This window comes from Dermacentor andersoni, chromosome 5, assembly GCF_023375885.2.
Source record: "Dermacentor andersoni chromosome 5, qqDerAnde1_hic_scaffold, whole genome shotgun sequence".
NCBI lineage: Eukaryota > Metazoa > Arthropoda > Arachnida > Ixodida > Ixodidae > Dermacentor > Dermacentor andersoni.
In genome coordinates, this window is record NC_092818.1 from 101636038 (window position 1) to 101654831 (window position 18794).

At 45.9% G+C, this 18794-nt stretch overlaps 1 protein-coding gene across 6 annotated transcripts in view; it reads right to left on the bottom strand.

Annotated features, from left to right (window-relative positions):
* Nucleotides 1-344: 344 nt before the first annotated feature.
* The window catches only part of mor (SWI/SNF- related protein mor), a 77692-nt gene continuing 59242 nt past the window's right edge, over nucleotides 345-18794 (bottom strand). The window contains exons 23-25 of one of the 6 annotated variants that reach the window (XM_055070893.2): nucleotides 15163-15397; nucleotides 3049-3192; nucleotides 345-946 (exon numbers count right to left, since the gene is read on the bottom strand). In XM_055070893.2, coding sequence (XP_054926868.1) covers nucleotides 843-946; nucleotides 3049-3192; nucleotides 15163-15397 — 483 coding nt within the window. In that variant the 3' untranslated portion in view covers nucleotides 345-842. Of the gene's footprint in view, nucleotides 947-3048; nucleotides 3193-6728; nucleotides 7341-14808; nucleotides 15398-18794 lie in introns of those variants that run through there. The other 5 variants (XM_050178321.3, XM_050178320.3, XM_050178323.3 and 2 more) reach the window with 5 other exon arrangements.

An 18794-nucleotide genomic window follows, 5' to 3' on the forward strand; every position in this document is an offset into this window, starting at 1 on the left:
TTAAAGAGAGCCTTTACATTAATTCGTTGAGGAGGAAGGTTTTAGATACACATGTGCCTTACTAATGAAAACATGTGAAAGGAACACCAACTTCAACGCTTACACTCCATAATGATTTGACAAAGGCTACAGGATAATAAAGGAATTGTTGGCTATTGTGAGAAGGGTAACCTCTCCCTCTGTAGTACCCAATGTGCTCATAAAAGGATGTATGCAAGCACCACTACAATGCTTTTTCAACAAGGCTTCAAAAAGTTCTTGGTTTTGCGCGATTAACTTCCAGACACGAGAACTGTAGAGCAGGTGCAATAAATGCTATTGCAGTTAGAGGTCATGGCAACAAGGACAATGGGACAAATTCTTTATTTGATGGGATGGTGTATGAGAGTGCAGGTGCAGGATGACTTCCCTCTAAAAAAAAAAAAATGATAACGGCATCTCTCCTCGATGCAACTTTGAGCTATTCCTTCAGGAATCTGAGTGGAAAAGAACTCGAAGACTATGCTCCCAATAACCTCGCACAAGAGCGTCGCAGACAACCGCTCTCGGAAGCGAGCACCGAGCTGGGACCGTGGCGATGTGATGAGCAAATTTTCACACTGCCATCAGGCAAGCAGCAGAAATTACGAATGCTGACACACCTTGTGAAGGAAAAAAAAAAGTCATACTCTGAACAGAACAGAAGCAGAGATGCCAATAGTTAATGGGGCCATGAGTAAGCAAGAGACAATGTCCAAGTAATGTACAGGCGATGAGGATGACACAATCTGAATGAACAGCCATTGGGAAGGTCTTGTGACTGTAGCAGATGAGCTGCAGAGGTTCTTGTCGTGTGGAGAAATTCAGAGTCCAGGGGGAGTTGGAGCACTCGAGCCAGCTCCTGGGTCTCCACTCGCAGCTGGGGGCTCGCATTCGGCTGAGGGAGGAACAGGCACGTTTCCAGAACCTGACCAATCAGTATCATCTTGAACAAGGAACAGTTTGAAAAACAAGAAGGCCACCTAACCATCTTAAAAACAACTATAGTCATCCGACAGCAGATGCCATGTAAACACAAGTTATTTAACAACAATGTGCGCCTCATTCAGACAACACTAATTAACATACCCTTGCTTCCAGTGCAACTACGGCGACGGGTAAAACTTCCTAATGTAGCATTGAGAGGTTGAAGTCTTCTCATTGTGTCAGCAATTTTACTAATTTCTAGAAGGGCTGCTTCATTTTAAAGGCATTTGGCAAAAAGCCGCAATGAGCAAACTGCAGCACACCACTGTATCTGTGGTAAAAGCTTAACATTTAAAGGATCTGGATGAATCATGCATCCTTCTGTGGCCCTTAGCTACTTTTAAAGAAATATATACCCTTCCAAATTCTTAAGCATAGAACATGTATAAAACCTGTGCATTTAGCATCAAGTTGCTGTGTGAAAAGCTGACCAAAGGAAGCTTGTTTAAATAAAATGTTTAAACTCCTCTGCTTTTACCTTGTTCATAATAAAATCCCAGAATGAAGAGGACGCTTGCCAATCTCTTTAAGACAAGCAGTGACAACATAAACATGAATTTTGTTCGCTCCCTAATAACAACCAGCTAGCAAAGCCATGTGTTAACCAAGGGATGTTGTACTAGCTTCAAGAGTTGAAATGCAACATTCTGGGGGACCTGCAGCTTCAAATGTGTATTAATTATGGCCTCAAAGCTAAGCATTCCGCACCCTTTCATACGAAGCTCAGCACCACTCTTAAGATCCCTCCAGCGGTCGGTCTGCTGAAGCCCTATAAACTTCCCAGATATGGCGATTAGCAACACTCATTGCGTTCCTTCCCTTGTTTTGGTGCACTAGAAGCAATCACCGTATCATGCTTTCAAGAGCATAACATGAACCACAATTTTTGTACAAATGTCACGTCTGAGACGTAACCATAATTCTTAATGCTGTATTCAAAATGCTGTTGAAATACTCTATAACCGCAACAGTTTTATCACTGTACGATTGGCTAAATGCAGCCTTATGCAAAAAGATGGCATTGGTTATGTGCCACGAGGCCGCAACACCGTGCCAATCAAACTGAGGTTCCAAAGAGTACCTGTAAAAGAACTGATCAATATCATGGCAATACATTGGCATAAAGCTCATCTTATCAGGTGCTGACAGGTACTATGCAGCTCTTCTTATTGTTCAACAGATGATGACAACACCGAAGTACACTGACACTTAGGTCATCCTCCCTCTAAACAAACTGGACGAGCTTGAAATAAAAATAAAAGAACAAAATGCAATCTATTGCTCTATCTTGCTTTAGACTTAGTCTTTATAACACCCTTTAACCCTCGATCATACTGAATCATAAAGCCTCGAAGTGTTGTGCCAAGCAAACATGCAGAAGACAAGACAGTGTAGTTTCACAAATGCTTGCTAGAGGGAAATTTGGCACAGCAGCTGTTCACTGACCATGGGAATTCTGGAAGTATACAGGCTTCAGATTGACATCTTTGTTGATTTGTGAACTGTGCTACGAATTCAACTTGCCAGCTCTGCAGATTTAGTCCAGTGCTGGGAGACCACTGTGCTTTTCAGTCAGCTCTAGCAATGTACTCACATGCTGTTACTATGCTGCCATGTAGAATTGTGCAAACTTTCCAGTTTTGTTGGTCATTTCATACCACAACCTCATGACGGCATCACTGCACTGCTAAAGCTGTAGCAACCCAACTGGGCAAGCAGATGGAAGTTCTAGAGCAGGCATATTAATCGTGCAGCTCTGTGACGGTGCGGTAGCCTGTTGAAGACGTCAGTGTTCTATAAAATGAGCTGCTACGCAATTCTGACTGGAACATTCTGTGAAAGACATCCCTGCTCCAGTTGCACTGATGCTTAAGCCACTCGCCAAGACAAGCCAGTGCTCATACTTCCCATTATTACCACGCTGCATGTAGCAGTGCTCTAATAAAGGGTCCCACAGCATCTGGTGCCACACTTCCCTCTAATCAATGCTTTGCAGTTCTACACCAGACAAAGACAACAAAGGTAGGGGAGGGGACTAGCAACCTGGGCTCGAAGCCGCGCCAGGTGGACACTGGCTGTGCGACGGTGGCTGTGGCTGCTGTGGAGGGGTCCCTTGCTCCATGGGGGACGGAGTGCCGGGGGGAACCACTGGGCCCCCATTCATGGAGGGCATGGGTGGCGCTCCAGCTGCCATAGCCAGGGGGGAAAGGGGAAGCCACAGTCGTTGGAGGAAGATTGATTGCACAGAGTGAATTTAAAGGGGTGTGGCAGAGAAAGGGAGCAGAGAGAAGAGATGGGGGATGTGGGGAAGGAAAGCAAAGACAAAACAGTGTTACACGTGGTCACAAAGGTTCACACACGCAACGCAACAAATGGAAAAAAGACGAGACACCGAAAACATGGACAGGAGAAGAACCTTAAAGGCACCCTCGGTGAGACAACATATGGCCGAACAACAGAGCATGCCTGCAACCAAGATGATTCGCACTGAAACTAGTAGCAACGGATGCACTATGGTGCAGGGCACAAACTTCTAATGGCCAATTCTTCTAGACAGACAAGTAGCTGTATTTTATTTCACACTGAACTGCCGGGGCACTTCAACAGCCTTTTACTCCTCAAAAACTTCCTTTCTGGTCGACGTGACAATAAGAATTGTTAAGCTACCGTCTGTCCCAAATCTCCTCAACCCACAAGCAAGGCATTTCCCTCACACAGCACTGGTCTGTACGCCATCTACTTGGATTCATGTTATGAAGAAATCCACATTGTGTGCAAGAAAGGAAGAAACACAGTTCTGGTGTTTGGCTTGTGTAAGTGCATAATTATTATTATTATTTTTAATTTGCAACGGGTGACTAAATGGCTGACAATAATCAGGTAACATCATAATCACTTCACACATGTAAATGAAATGCCTAGCAGCACCCATTCAACATCTCTCTATTTGTGTTTTAATTCAGAAATTTTGCACAGTGCAAGTACTTCACACATGCATGTGTCTATGCCTACACAATGCCACCTGTGTGAATAGAAGTGCAACTCCGCTGTGAAGTATTTCTTGAGAAGCATGGCTCCTGAAGATGTGTCAACTTATTGTGAATGGAAATTTCAGTAGAACCTCAGCGAGCAAGTGGCATTCAATGTCAGAGTGCAGCCTAACCACAAAAGTAGAGATAAGGAACTTCTCTGGCAGACCTTTATATACACGGCAGTTGACATCCTACTTTGTGAATTGACCACATTTCTGACTGTTCATTATATTAAATTTGACCATGCACATAAAAATAATAAGCATGCTTCACTATTTTCAGGGCAGACGAGAATTTAAAAATATGTACACCAACGCTTGCACCTAACACCTTCCCTCATTTGATAATTATATAGAGAGGAGGAGAGAGGGAAAGGAAGGAAGAGAGAAAGAATGAAACAGTCTGCAATGTCTGAGTACATTCAGAAGTATCTGCACAAATATAACGCATGATTTTCCACTCCTCCAATCAGTTCGGTGCTTCCAAAATCCACTATGCTCCTCCACTTGCAGGCAAGTGAGTATTGCAGGAAAGACAACCTCTGTAAGTCCTAGGGATCATACAGACGTTGCATGTACTAAATGGGCAGTGTATCTGCTGTGAAGCGACAGCACAGGGGCAACAACACTGAGCAGTCCAATAAGGTGATCTGAACTACGATGTGCATCCGTGAGACTTTGTATGCATGAATGCAGTTGCTGCTGTGTGCACGCTTTTGGTGCCTCCAATCAAAACAACGCTGTCCTGCTGGAACACTCCAGCATAGCATATGGTTGAATTCATTACGTTGATGTGCACCCACAGAGGCGCACATCTCTGCGACGAATTCTTCATTATGCTGTGTTCATTTGCTTTTGTTATTTTTGTCAAATGTCCCCTGTCACATTATATTTGTGCAAATACGGTATGTCTTATGAGAAGACAGTGCAAAGAGAACATAGACAGATCAGAAGAAACATAACAACAACCAACAGTGTTGTCACATTGGCCAGCATGTTGGCCAACAGTGCCCGTTAAGATATTCTCAGCAGCGCTGTCATATTGAACAATTGTTTTACTTTGGTGTTGCATGCTCACCGACAACAGGTTTGCAGGCAATGCTGGTCAAAATGTTGCCCCTGTGACACCGCCTTAAAGCAAACACTGGAGGCACTGACAGAGCTTTAACCATTATGGAGTAAAATGCCTGTAAATTATTTGGGCAACAACCCCTGTAGCAGAGATGCTCAAAACCAACAACACATATGCATGGACTCTTTCTCTGTGTGCCGCACACTCACACACACACACACGCACACACACAAGCTAATGCACACACGCTAAATACTAGAAGCTGCAGCACAGTCCAGTAACTCTGTGTAAATAAACTATAATCAGTCACACAGAAGGCAATGTCCTTCAAGAAGGTACTATAGATGCTGGAAGTGAGAAAGCACATGGTTGCTTACCACATCATATGCTGAAAATGCAAAATCATCGTTGCCTGCACCCTAAAGTGACCCCCAAGCAAGTAATGTTCCAAACAGAAAGCACAAGCAAACTTAAGCAACAGGATTAATATATTGTTTGGATAGCCCAGGCATAGTATGATGCAGTTCAGGCTACCAAGTTATAAGTATGAAATGAAAACCATCTTGAAGAAACACTTTTAAAGTTAACACTTATCTTTCAATGAAGTTGCAAGCTCAGGGGCACAGAAATTCTAATCACAAGTTTCAACATGACTGAACTTTGAGCACAAACCTTTCAAGTCACCTCATTGCTTGTAACGACGTTCAATGTGCACATTCATGCTGGGCATACATAACATGGCATGACAAACACTGAAAGCTAAGACGTGCTAACAGCTTAGCTTAACGAAAAATGAACACAATGTAGTACTTAGAATAAAATTAATGCACAAACATTTGATTAAATTTACTTCCACTGCCAAGGCAAGTGCAACTACAGAAAAGTTCCAGCACTACAAAAAAAAAAAAAAAAAAACAATAAAGAGGGAGGCAGGGGAAATTAAGTGCAGGAAAAGTCATGCGCTAGACGCAGTCATGCAATGCTACAAGAAGCAGAGTATTGAAATGGTGTCCACATCTTACTGCCACCTCAAACCTTGCAAGTCAGCAGTGCAAAGAAAGGGAGAGGGAGAGAAAGAAAATGTCATCAATTAGAACTCCACAGATTCACGCACTACAGTATACTCTCTTTAAACGCACTGGTAAGGCAGGCCCTCTGGCAAAAAGTACGGTCTGGGCACCTGAAGTCTCCAACAGATTCACTGAACTCTTGTAAGGAACAATTTGCGGTTAGATCAACAGACTTCCAAAGTCTCTCAATGCATGCTTTAAAGAGAGTCTACTGTAATCAATAAGACAGATTCTACTTGGATGGTGGTTTGATCAACAGACTTCCAAAGTCTATCCATGTGTACTTTAAAAAGAGTCTACTGTAATCAATAAACCAGATTCTACTTGGATGCCTTCACCCAGCGTGAATGTTGGCTTCGTTTACATCTATAGCAAAAGTCACTGACTTGTTCATGAATGCACCAATAAAATTTAGGTTGATCAGAGATGTCATCTCTATGACACCTCTATGCTTGACATTGGAGTAGAGGTGCGCGTAACAGACGTTTAATGACAATCATTGACATCATACTTTATGACTATGTATACATTTTGAAAGTGACACAAGAGATAAAGAAGGAACAAACAGGCCAGTTCTTTATTCTTCAATGTATGTGCAGTACCTTATGATTTACATTGACAAGCTTGACTAGAAAATTTTATGCCATGCACCCGTGGCACAGCTTGCATTACAATAAAAGCTTGCACAACATTGTGGATGAAAAATAGGCACTAATGTTCATGGGAACATTCGTGGGTAATAATTTACATAATTAAGTACAAAGCAAAATGTAATCCAGAGGCATAAAATATAAGATTAGTGCAGAATGTCTTCTTGGGCATTACAGAAGAGTTTAGTAGGATGCTTACTGTAGCCAATCTTGATGAACACGGATTTGTTTCAGGCCAGTGTAATGCGAGCTGCCATACAAAATGTTCCATTGGGCATGCCCATCTCTTCACCTGACGCATTTTGTGCACATCTACAGCTGCTTGAGTTGCACTTGTAGTGTCCCAGAAAAGCGCAATATGGTATCTGCACCCAGTTCGTCCCAAAGAGGGACGGTAAACTTAGGAAGCGCAGCTTCACCTCTTTGACAATGTACACTCTGTTTGCAGTGTCATGGGTGCGTTTAGAACGGATGCCCCGTGAGAATGGTGGAGGAATGTTGCCGATAGGTGCCTGCCAGAGAAATGAACACCAAGCGCAATTAAGTGCATTATGTAAGGTCAAAGCAGTTGCTGTGCTCAGATTTCGAATCCTGTGAAAACTGTCCCATGCCTGAGCACTTACACAGTGGCTGAAGAAATGAATGTAGCAAGCCTGATTTTGTTATTACTAAAGGTATATGCTTCCCAACTTCTCTCTCTCAATCCGGAAGTGAAGATCTGCATTCAGGGCAGAGTAGTAATTAAAATATGTCTCAGAAACAGGTCGTTTCAGTGCACTTTTTGTGTACGTACGTCTTATACAACCACAGTGATTCTGCATCATGGCCAGTGCGGAGGCATAGCATCTAAGATTTACTGCTCTATCTCGGAGCAGGTTAGGGCAGCAAAGGGTACTGACCCTTTCATTGTTTATGAAGGCTTAGGATTATGACACTTCTGACACTTCTGGGAAAGGGTTTCACCCTTTCTAAATACATCTAATGAGTCAACAGACTGCTGATACAGAATGCCCCACTACTCTCTACATGTATACAGAGAAACTGCAAATGAACAATCCCAGGATGGCATGACATTATGTACACAAAAGCAAGGGGGAAAAAAAGCCCATAAAACTCTTGGCTGCATTGCTTTTGCTCACCCCGTTCGTACTTCTGCGTGTTCATCTTTTGTGCTGCCATCCACATTGACAATGAACCTATACAACTCACTCAACTTTCCAAGAGTTTCTTCTTGACCTTGCTGATTTACGACCTCTCAACAAATCTCTTATACCACGTTCAGGGACAGTCTTCACAGGACTCAATGCCCTAGTTTTATAATGAAACTAGCACTTCGTAAAATTTACGAAGCACTGTTGCAAACATTTTGTCCTCATCAAAATGGCAACATAAGCTAACCAATGCAACACTTGCATACATGCACACACACACATTGAAGTTATTTTGTCAGTGAAAGTTCAAGGTTCTCATTTGCACAGAAGCTCAGGGTGTGCAGATACAAGTGCAGAGTGTGTCGTGGTAGAGCTAGATAGAAGTGCCACCAGCTCAATGCATATTTGGGCTGGAGAAATGTTAGCAGTGCGCACCATGCAGCTTAGGCAATCTATGTTAGCATGAAGCATCAGGGCTGAAAACAAGGCATGACACAGCCACTGTGACTTGTCAGCTGGAGTGCACAAATATTTCAACATGGTGAATACAAACCAACCCTCAGAAAGCTGGGGAGGTATTCTGTAAGAGTGCACCTAGTGAACACGACTATTTCGCCTGCTGCTGATGTGCCTATTGGCTGTGGTGCCTGGTTGCTGTGGACGTGCAGCCCAGCCCAGCCAATCAGAACTTCAACAGCTGAAGAAATGGACGTGTCCACCAGGTGGTCTCTTACAGAATACCTCCCCTGATAAGCCCACCATCAGCAGCAGAAGCCATAGCCTATTTTATGCCCACTGCAGGACGAACGCCTCACCCACTGATCTCCAATTACTGGGAGTTTGACAATAGCGAATGGTAGATTTCAAATCAAATTGTTAAAAAGAAAGCCAAATATCGAATAGAATATTGAACATAAGAAAATTTTTCCTAAATTTAATGCTTACAAATTTTGGGCAATACAGTGCTGCATATGCTCAAGAGTCTCCTAGCATTGCATAACAAGAATGTAGGAAACGATAGTGAACTCTCGTTAAAGGGGCCCTGAACCACCCCTCGGGCTTGATGAAATAACATAGTCCGTGGGTAGCATACGCTGCTGTGAACATCTCAGCCAAGTTTTGCTGTCGTATGTGGTGCGTGGAGTGGAGCTCACAAGCAGATCGCAAAGTCACCTTTCTTTTAAACGCTCTTTTTTCAACAGAAAGCCACGCGGTGCGTGGAGTGGAGCTCCCAAGCGGATCACAAAGTCACCTTTCTTTTAAACGCTCTCTTTTCAACAGAAAGCCACGCGATGCATGGAGTAGAGCTCACAAGCGGATCACAAAGTCACCTTTCTTTTAAACGCTCTCTTTTCAACAGAAAGCCACGCAATGCGTGGCGTGGAGCTCACAAGCGGATCACAAAGTCACCTTTCTTTTAAACGCTCTCTTTACAACAGAAAGCCACGCGGTGCGTGGAGCTCACAAGCAGATCACAAAGTCACCTTTCTTTTAACCCTTTGAAGGTTTTCGCCGTACATGTACGGCGGCGGTTTTCTGTCCCGCAAGGTCTCGGGTACGGTTCCGACCCTCCGTTTGAAATTTCGCGCCATAATGACGATGACCGCTCATCGGGAGGTGCTGCCACCTCTTAGCACTTACAAGATGCGTTTGAAATTGGTGCTACCTTCTTGGGGAGATAAACAGAGCTGATTGCTAGCTTCAGCGCGTCGCTCAGACTGCGGCAACGCCCCTTTGGCGGTTTCGGTTTCGCCGCGTGATCGCAACGGAGGTGCGCGAAACGTAATTTTTTTCTTTGTCGGCACTCTCTTGCAGGGCGGTGGAAGTTGATTTCTATCTTGATTGGCGCTGCTCTTAGCTTGCTTCAGCGCCGTTCGCGAGGTATTCTCGCTCTCAGTGGCAACGCGCTTTCGCGGTTTCGGTTCCGCGGCGTGATCCAACGGAGGCGCGTGAAACGTGGTCTTTCTCTTTGTCGGCACGCTTTCGCAGGGCCGGCGGAAGTTGATTTCTATCTTGATTTGCACTGCTCTTAGCTTGTTTATCACTACTTGCTTATCAGCGCCGTTCGCGAGGTATTCTCGCTCTCCGCGACAACACGCTTACGCGAGAGGGTGCCTCAGACCTCTGCCCAAGGCAGCCGCACGCAGAGATGGCATGTGTGCGCCTACACAACTCCTCGCTTCAAGAGAACAGACACTCATTTTAGGTGTGCAGACTGCGATAAGGCGCTGTGCGTAGACCCGTGTTTCAAGGAGTACCATGCTCGGAAATACTATTGAACATTTTGCAGTTCTGAGTGATGCCGACACCAAAATACTGTTCCTAATTATTTTTGACTATTTATTCCCGACTCAATACATTTTGTACATTCAAGATCCGCAATAAAGTAATTTGACCACCTGGGAAAGATTTTTTCAAAATAATTCGACCCTCAAAGGGTTACACACTCTCTTTTCAACAGAAGGCCACGCGGTGCGTGGAGTGGAGCTCACAAGCGGATCGCAAAGTCACCTTTCTTTTAAACGCTCTCTTTTCAACAGAAAGCCCTGTCCTCACTCTCTTCTAGACGCTGTACTTTGTCATTCCCTTAGATGGCTGCTATTGGCCGAGAGCTGACATCAAGCTGCAGTCGGCTACAGGGCGTAGATATCGCGGCCGCCGCGGGGTGCCACCACAAGTGCACTGCGGCTCGCTGAGGACGATTGCGTTTGGCTTATGTTTAGCACATCGTAGGCACCAAAAGCGGAAGTCGTGGCGCCTATGTTAACATCCAAAATTAAATATGAACTGTGAGCCACGGTAACATTTAGAAGGCGGAGCGTTGTGGGCACGCCCCACTGTGTCATAGCCATCGCAATGCAAGGCATTGAAGAAGTAATGGGAGCACAGTGGAGGCCGTGTTTGATTGCCAATAACTCCTTTTCTACTGAATGCAATGATGCACTTTTTGCGGCAAATGATTTCTGAAATAGCCTATTTTCACTTCAAATGCCTTTCTCCACTTTGATAAAAAGTGGTTCAGGGTCCCTTTAAGACGAACTCGGTTAAGCCAAATTCTCACATAAAACAAACAGCAGGAGACGTTTGTTCGGTTTTCTATAGATTCGATGCAAAAAAATCTGCTTAAGACGAACTGCCTCAGACATACTCTTCAGTTAAGATGAACATTCAGAGTGACCACCACCACTACCAATCTGAGAGCACGCTCATCGAGGCATCCTACTGAAGGCCTGCGGCACACATCGCCCGTGGACAGAGGCAAAAACGAGAGGAAATGAAAAAAGTTAGTGACGTTTCACTTTGTGAATGCAGATGACGCACAAGCATACGGGTGCTATAGCGCACACAATGCTATCGGCCCTTGGTGCGCCTAGATGCCTACACTGTCCGTATCGCAAATTGTATTAAAGACAGAGCTACTGCGGCTGCACCATATGCAGTAACCGCTGGAGTAGAACGTCGCCTTGAGAACATTCTCTTACTAACTAGATTAACAAGCATGGTGTCAGTGTTCACAGGCAAACATGAACACATCACACTCAATGACCGCGCACACTTGATGAGCGTGGACACTCGCTGTCAAAACGCTGGCGTGAGGAATCATGGCAGCAGCGGGCGAAGTGACCTTCGTGCTGTCTATAGCTTCAACGCAAACTGAGCAGTGAGAACACCGCACGCAAAGATACAAGCCATTGGACCCTCTAGACTGTGCCCCCAAAGCAGGTCACTTTCAAGATAACGCCAACGCAACGAAAGACAGTGCGCTTACTCCCCGCTTTCGTCCCTTGAGCATGCAAGATTGAGCCACCCTCGTCGGTTCAGCATCACGCGCTTTCACTCGCACACACAGCGTACGGTGGCCGAGGACAGTGTTATCATGAGACGAACCATGTACGTCCGTATCGCAAACAAAACCTGTAGCAACTGCTAGAGGAGGTCAACCCAGCGCACCTCCACCTACCTGCCTCTTCCACGACGCTTCGCCTTGTTTCTCCTTCCCCACTTCGTTCTACGTCACCTAGCCTTTCCTATAGGTGGCGTTGCTTTGACACACGCTCAGCGCGCTCCTTCGTACTTTCGCTAGCTAGGAGCCTGCACCAATGACCTCTGAGGCGGCAGATGCCTGCTTGAGCTCCCTAGTGCCCTAGTGAACTTTTTCCAGCAGCACGAAGGCAGAGAAGGACTTTGAAAGTCATTACGTGAGATGACGTCGTTTGTGGCTGCTCGCCGATTTGAACAGAAGTGACAAACATCGATCACGGACTGGATGAAACCAAGCAAGAGTACCACTTTAAGACAGTTTTGTATTGAGTTCAGCTAAATAAATGCTTTTTATGTCATTTTCCCCCCGTTGTAAGTCTGTTTCATTTACCATATTGATGTAAAATATTTGGATGCACCTGGTCATGCTGTCAATTATTCTTCTGATAAGACAAACTTCTGATAAGACGAATAAATTTTATTGGCCCCTTCAGGTTCGTTTTACGGGAGTCTACTGCATCAGCAACTTAGGTACATAGAAATTAACATACAAAGTACAATCTACCTTTAAGGGAACAGCAAATTAGTATACCAGCACTGATCACAGCTCAGTTCTAGTATATGAAGCTCTGGAAAATATTTCTTTTAGCAACAGAATTTATCATGAATATAATCAAGTGCCTTTTTCCTCTGAAACTTAATTAGTTACATTCAGTTGTGTTGAATACGAATGAAATTCTCAGTTTAATAGTGGATCTGTGTTTTGCAGCAATCTTTTATTTTCTTGCATAGATTTTCTTTACCGTTTTCCAAAATACAGAAGGGCTTTCCCAACTTTACGGCAGGTGGGTTATCGTAAGGCCAATCTTCGCAACAGACAAAAGGACCGCACATCACACAGCTTATCACTGCTTCATGCCTAGCCGGTGCCAATGGTAAAGAGCAGGTGCCGTCCATGCCGTTTCATTGTTAGGTTCAGTGTGCTTTGCCGCTTGTCAAAGATTCTGAAATCTGGAGGATCACAGCAAGTTCACACGACGATCATCCCCCCCCCCTTAACACACACACCTTATTCATTTATCTGCTGTCCATGTAACTGCAGCTATGCCACCTTTTCCACCCCCCCGTTCAAGCTTTTGTTGGCACTTGTATATTGTTATAAATGGGTTCAACTGTATGACTAGATCTTTATCGGCTACTCGCTAACAAGTCCAAAACTGCAATAGAATGACGGCTCCCATGATCCCTATAGTAATGCTTCTAAGTGAACAGCTCGAACACTACAACTGCAAATTTTTCTGGGACTCTATTCTTGGTCATTCAGTTCAGGGAACAAACACTTTTGCGACATCTTCGAGCGATTAGCATTGAAAGCATTAGTGTCTACGGGTGACGTTGTGTTTGGTGCAGTAACAGGAACACTGCTGCCCATAGGCACTGATACATCAGGTGCTGGTCACATGAAATTTTGTGAAAGTGATTGTATCCCTGAAAGTGAACAATCAATTCATTATTTTTATTTTTTATTCTTTTTCCCAACCCACTCCCCTGTGTAACACTATTGGCCCCGAAGGTACAATAAATAAATAAATAAATAAATAAATAAATAAATAAATAAATAAATAAATCGAGAATATTGCTCCTAGACCTGCACTTGCCTCGCATTTGATAGTGTCTGATATTTGTGCACTCCTACCCGTCGGGCTTTAGTTCCTCCAGCTTGCATGAGTATGGCAAAAGGCAAGCCAGATGATGCAACGAAATGTGCTCCTATCCAGCTTTTATCTAAGACACACAAACAACAGCACACATTTCTGCCACATTCGACACCACAGGCACACCTGGATTCTATTTGAGTTGCGATCAGCTTATTGCGGGCTCTTATATGTGCCGATGAGTGACAGGAGTCAAGGGGCCACTTGCACTGATTACAACAGTGCTGCCAATGCTGCAGGAAAGTGAACCAGAACAAACAATGTGACACAGTTGGTGGTCTTAAGGTGTTATCTGTTGCATATAACGTTTCATGTGTCAGCAGTGCTGGTTCTGTCTGGGAGAACAAAACCAGAGCAGAGAATGAGATGACAAGAGCAATAGACAACAGTTCTTATGTCGGTGCTGCTTTTGCTCATTTTTATGTACCGTTTTAGCTCCAGTCATGAACCAGCCAGCATGCACATGCCCTCTTCTTGGTTCTGATTTTCATCTAGCTGAGCTATAGGTTGCAGTGGGGGAAAAATTTGGGTTCCAGCTTCTTATATCTAAATTTCCAAAATGGGAATGTCTACATCTGATAGGGCATGCAATGGCTGGCTTTCCAAATAAAATGCATCCCTTCCATAAGCTTTGTCAAGCTGTTGCCTTGGTATTTCAGATTTCATTGAGGCAAAAAATAATACAGATGCAATTCACAGTTCACTGTGATGGAATTGTGTAAGCTAATTGAAAAGAATACACAAAGCACAACTGTGAATGGACCTGCTTGGGTGCTCCACGTAAAACATGACAGTGGAACCTCATGGAGAAAGAACTGAAGTGACAGCAGTGGTACAGCCCTTGCCAAAATAAATGAAACCATTAGGAGCATGAGTGCTGGTGAATTGTGGCTCATGAAACTCTAGGTGTTATAAAACCCTGGGAGCTTAGGGGCAAGGAACGAACGTACATCTGCACCTTCACAGCTTTCGCACAGCGTAAACACAACAGGAGGCCAAGTATAGGTCTTGGAAAGGCTGCACTCAGGCACACAGAGGTTTAATTTTGTTTTTACAAAGGCTGTACAACACAACTGCGAGAGACGTCACATTACTGCTGTGCTGACATAGGAGATGTGCCTAGCGCTGCTCACCTGAGGGGAGCTGCTGCCCCATGGGAGAGGTGGGAGGAGGTGCTGCAGACGGGTGCATCAAGCCGGGACTTCGCACACCACCCGCTCCCCCTGGCTGGGGGCTGCTGCCAAGGGGTACTCGGAATGCCTGCTCACCACTGGGCTGTGGGTAAGGAGCAGCCCCGTAACCGCCCGGGGGCCCACCCCCAGTGGGCGGGTATGGTCGGGGCCCGCCCACTGGAGGTGGAGTAGACCCGTAGCCTGGGTAGTAAGGGCTACGCTGCTGCTGTGGCGGTAACTGCTGCTGCTGCGACTGCTGCTGTGGGTGCGGGGAAGGTAGGGGAGGGCCACTGCCAGTTCGCGGTGGGTGCTGACCTGGGTCTCCTCCTCCGTCTGGCGTGGGGCCCCCTCCTCCTGCTGCTGTAGGTGGTGGAGCTGCGGGTGGAGCCCCCGGGGGTGCAGGGGCTGCCGTGGGCTGCGCTGTAGCACCACCCTGCTGAGCCATCATCATGGCGTGTGCCTGCTGTCGAGCCCGGAACTCAGCTGCTCGCAACTGCTCAAGGTGGAACTGCTGCCGCTCCTGGATCAGCTGCTGCCGCTGGTACTCCAGCTGTGGTTCCAGGCAATGAGAAGAAAGAAACTGGTTCATTACTTTTTCGTTTCCTGCACAAGCAGGGCTTGCATGAAGCTGTCTGCACAAAGCACAAGCTTGCAGTCATATTCATGCAAAGCAAGCAAAAGGTTATGCATGTGTTTGAGTTGGTGCAACACCAATGCAGAAATGAAGTTGCCTTGTCCAATTACCTCATCAAGATCTACAATTCGGACTCCCCCTATGGTCCTGGCAGGCATACGCCTTATTTAGTGGTATCAAACGCTTTTTAATTCGGAGGTACAGTTGAACCTGACTATATCAAACCCATTTACATCGAATTATTCTATATATCGAACAATTTCTGGACACGGTACAGTTACAATGGGTATATATAGCAAAAATTACGCTTAAATCGAACAAAGATAGCAGCGACTCCCGATATATCGAATGTCAAGCGGCGGAAAAGTGCCCTCAGAAGTTGGCTTTCCCTCACGGTGGCGGGGAAACCCAGTGGTGCGGCTCAATCCTAGCACTCTCCCTACCGTGACCATGCTGCCTTGGACGAGACGTCGACATCCCCCCTGCAAAAAATGATCCTGGCCCGCCAGCAGCGCTTGCTCAGACAGCCAATCAGAGGCTCTTGTCCCCTTGTCGTGCAAGATGGCAAAAGTGCGAGTTGTCTCGCTGCTTTTCTGGTTCATTGTGTGTGAGCCTTGTGGGCCTTCTTCCGCAGTATTGTCGTGATGAAGTGGCAGAATTCGCCTTTCGTCGTGAAGATCGAAATCATAAATTGCTTCGGACGAGGTGAGAAATCGGATGTCCCCGCAGCGTGCAAGATTCCGAGGAGCGCTCGCAGCACGATCTTGAAGAATAAGGGGGAGATTATGGCTAAAGCTGGCAAATTCGTGACCCGGTGCCCGTGACACCCGACGCGTACGCATGGCCATGTGCGAGTGGTTCATCTGAAATTGCTTCAACCGTGCCAGCTTCCGCGTGCTTGGTGATGACTGTAAATTCTGATGAATGTGACAAAGCCATTGCCTGTGTTGCCGAAGTTTCGAGTGAGCTGTCAGAATTTCCAGAAGCTGTTGACAAATGAACGGTGGATGAGTTTGTGAGTGCAGATGATGGTGTCACAACCACAGGAGAGCCCGAACACGAAGACTACAATGCCAACATCGTACCGAGCACAAGCGAAAGTGGGCACAATAAGGAAAGCAACGAATGTCATTTGCCCACATCCTCCGAAGTGATTGGTGCACTCGCACTAGACTGGTGCTTCTGCGCGAATGTGGAAGGTTTTGGCCTCAGCTGCTCCAACTCCTAAGACAATGTGGAGAAGTGCCTGCGTCGCAGGCAGTGAAATTGCCCAAGCAGAAGAAAATGCAGGACTATTTCATGCGAAACTAAAGTAGTTTCATCAATAAAGTGATTTTATAAATGGTATGTGCTTTTACGACATCCAATTATTTAGCAGGCTTATATCGAATTATGCTCTATATTGAACTGATAGGCGTTTTTTTGTGAGTTCGATATAGCCGGGTTCGACTGTATCTGGTACTTGGCCACACACTGATAATTGTGAAGACCCTTGGAGCATGCTGAACACTACACATGTGCGTCAGAAAAGAGCAAGAGCGGTGCTAGCGTTCTACTGAAACAAAGTGGTGGAGTTCACATTGCCACAGTCATCAGCGGAAATCACTAGTCTCTTGTTTCTGCATCAATTATGGCTTGCCAAGACTTAGTCATATAGGACAAACTTTAAACTAGGAGTGTGAATATAAATCTCTCATTTCGAAGCTAATTTGGATAATAAAAATGAAGTGCAAATGAAATATTTTTCAATTACAAATACTATAGGTTTTGCAAATATGCAGTCTTTTTCACCAACTAGGGGGACAAAAAAAAAGTTTATTTCACAGCAAATAAAGTACAGGAAAGTTATGCTTTGTAGTCAACAAAATTGTCATACAGTGAAGCTGTTATGGGCTACTTTTCCCACTATTGTGTCTGTGTGTAGAAAAAAATTCCAAAGGTAGTGTAATGCTGAGCCGGCACACGGCGGAGGTGACGCAGGCGTTAAGTACTCCCCATACGCGGGCCAATCTCAAGATAGCGCAATACCGGGACCTGTGCTGGAGGTGAAGCAGGTGTTAAGCACTCCCCCATACGTGGGCCAATCCTGAAGATAGTACAATGCTGGGCCAACGCCCGGTGGAGGTGCAGTTCGCCATTAAGCGGCCTACATACACAGCTTCGCTGGTCATTCTTCTTCGCAGAGTGGAATGGTACTGAACTTTTTTTTTAAATTAATCATATACCTAATTCTAGGGTCGGCTTAGATTCGAGTATTTAAAAAAAGAAACGCGCCAATTTGTAATTGAAAATGATAAATATGGTGCATAGCTAGTGCGATCTAGAAAAATTGGAGGCTTATGAAGGTTAAGCCCAGTGGATGCGAAGCATGTTGCGTTGTCGTCGAGCCGCATATTGAGCGCGCCGCTTGGCTAGGCGTTCTTCGCGTTCTTCATCGGTTTCCGTAGCACGCTGCAGCCTTCGTTTTGCATTCCTATTATTAACGTCCTTAGCGTTTGGAGGCATGTTGACACGGGCACAGAGACTGACGCGACGGCGGGCGCGCGCCGCTTCATCCCTCGCGTGACGTCACATATCACGTGATGCAGCGATGGTGGTGCCGCCGCCGCGTCGCACGCGACGGCGCGAACCGAAGCGTGGAGGCCTCCGCCGGGCGACGTCCGACGGCGCGATATGAGGCCCCATCTGCAGCCGGTGTGACGTCATCACGTGACGTTACATCATGTGATGTCACTTCAGGGTCAATGGTGGCCACCGCCGGGAGGCGACTGACGGCGCGATATGAGGCCCCATCTGCAGCCGGTGTGACGTCATCACGTGACGTCATGTCACGTGACCTACTTGAAGGTCACTTGAAGGTCAATGGTGGCCACCGCCGGAAGGCGACCGACGGCGCGATATGAGGCCCCATCTGCAGCCTGTGTGACGTCATCACGTGCATCATGTCACGTGACCCCACTTCAGGGTCAATGGTGGCCACCGCCGGGCGTCTCGCGAAGGCCCGAAACCTACGTTAATATGCTTTGCATAAAAGTCAGCATCGCAGCCACTACTAGCCACGCCAGTAGCCAATTGAAGTACACAAGCGACGTCGCCATTCTGACCTGTGTCATATCGACGTGCGGCCATAGAGAAATATGGTGTGGTGTGGCCCCTAGCGTGGCGTCATCGTAATGGCGCCAAACAGGCAATGCCACTTTAGTGCCGCTTTCAAACGAAAAGTTGTGCTAGCCGCAGAGACACCATCAACCGTTCGAGCCGACTTCAGCATTGATGAGAAAAACATCCATTGCTGGAGGGGGCAACAGGACAC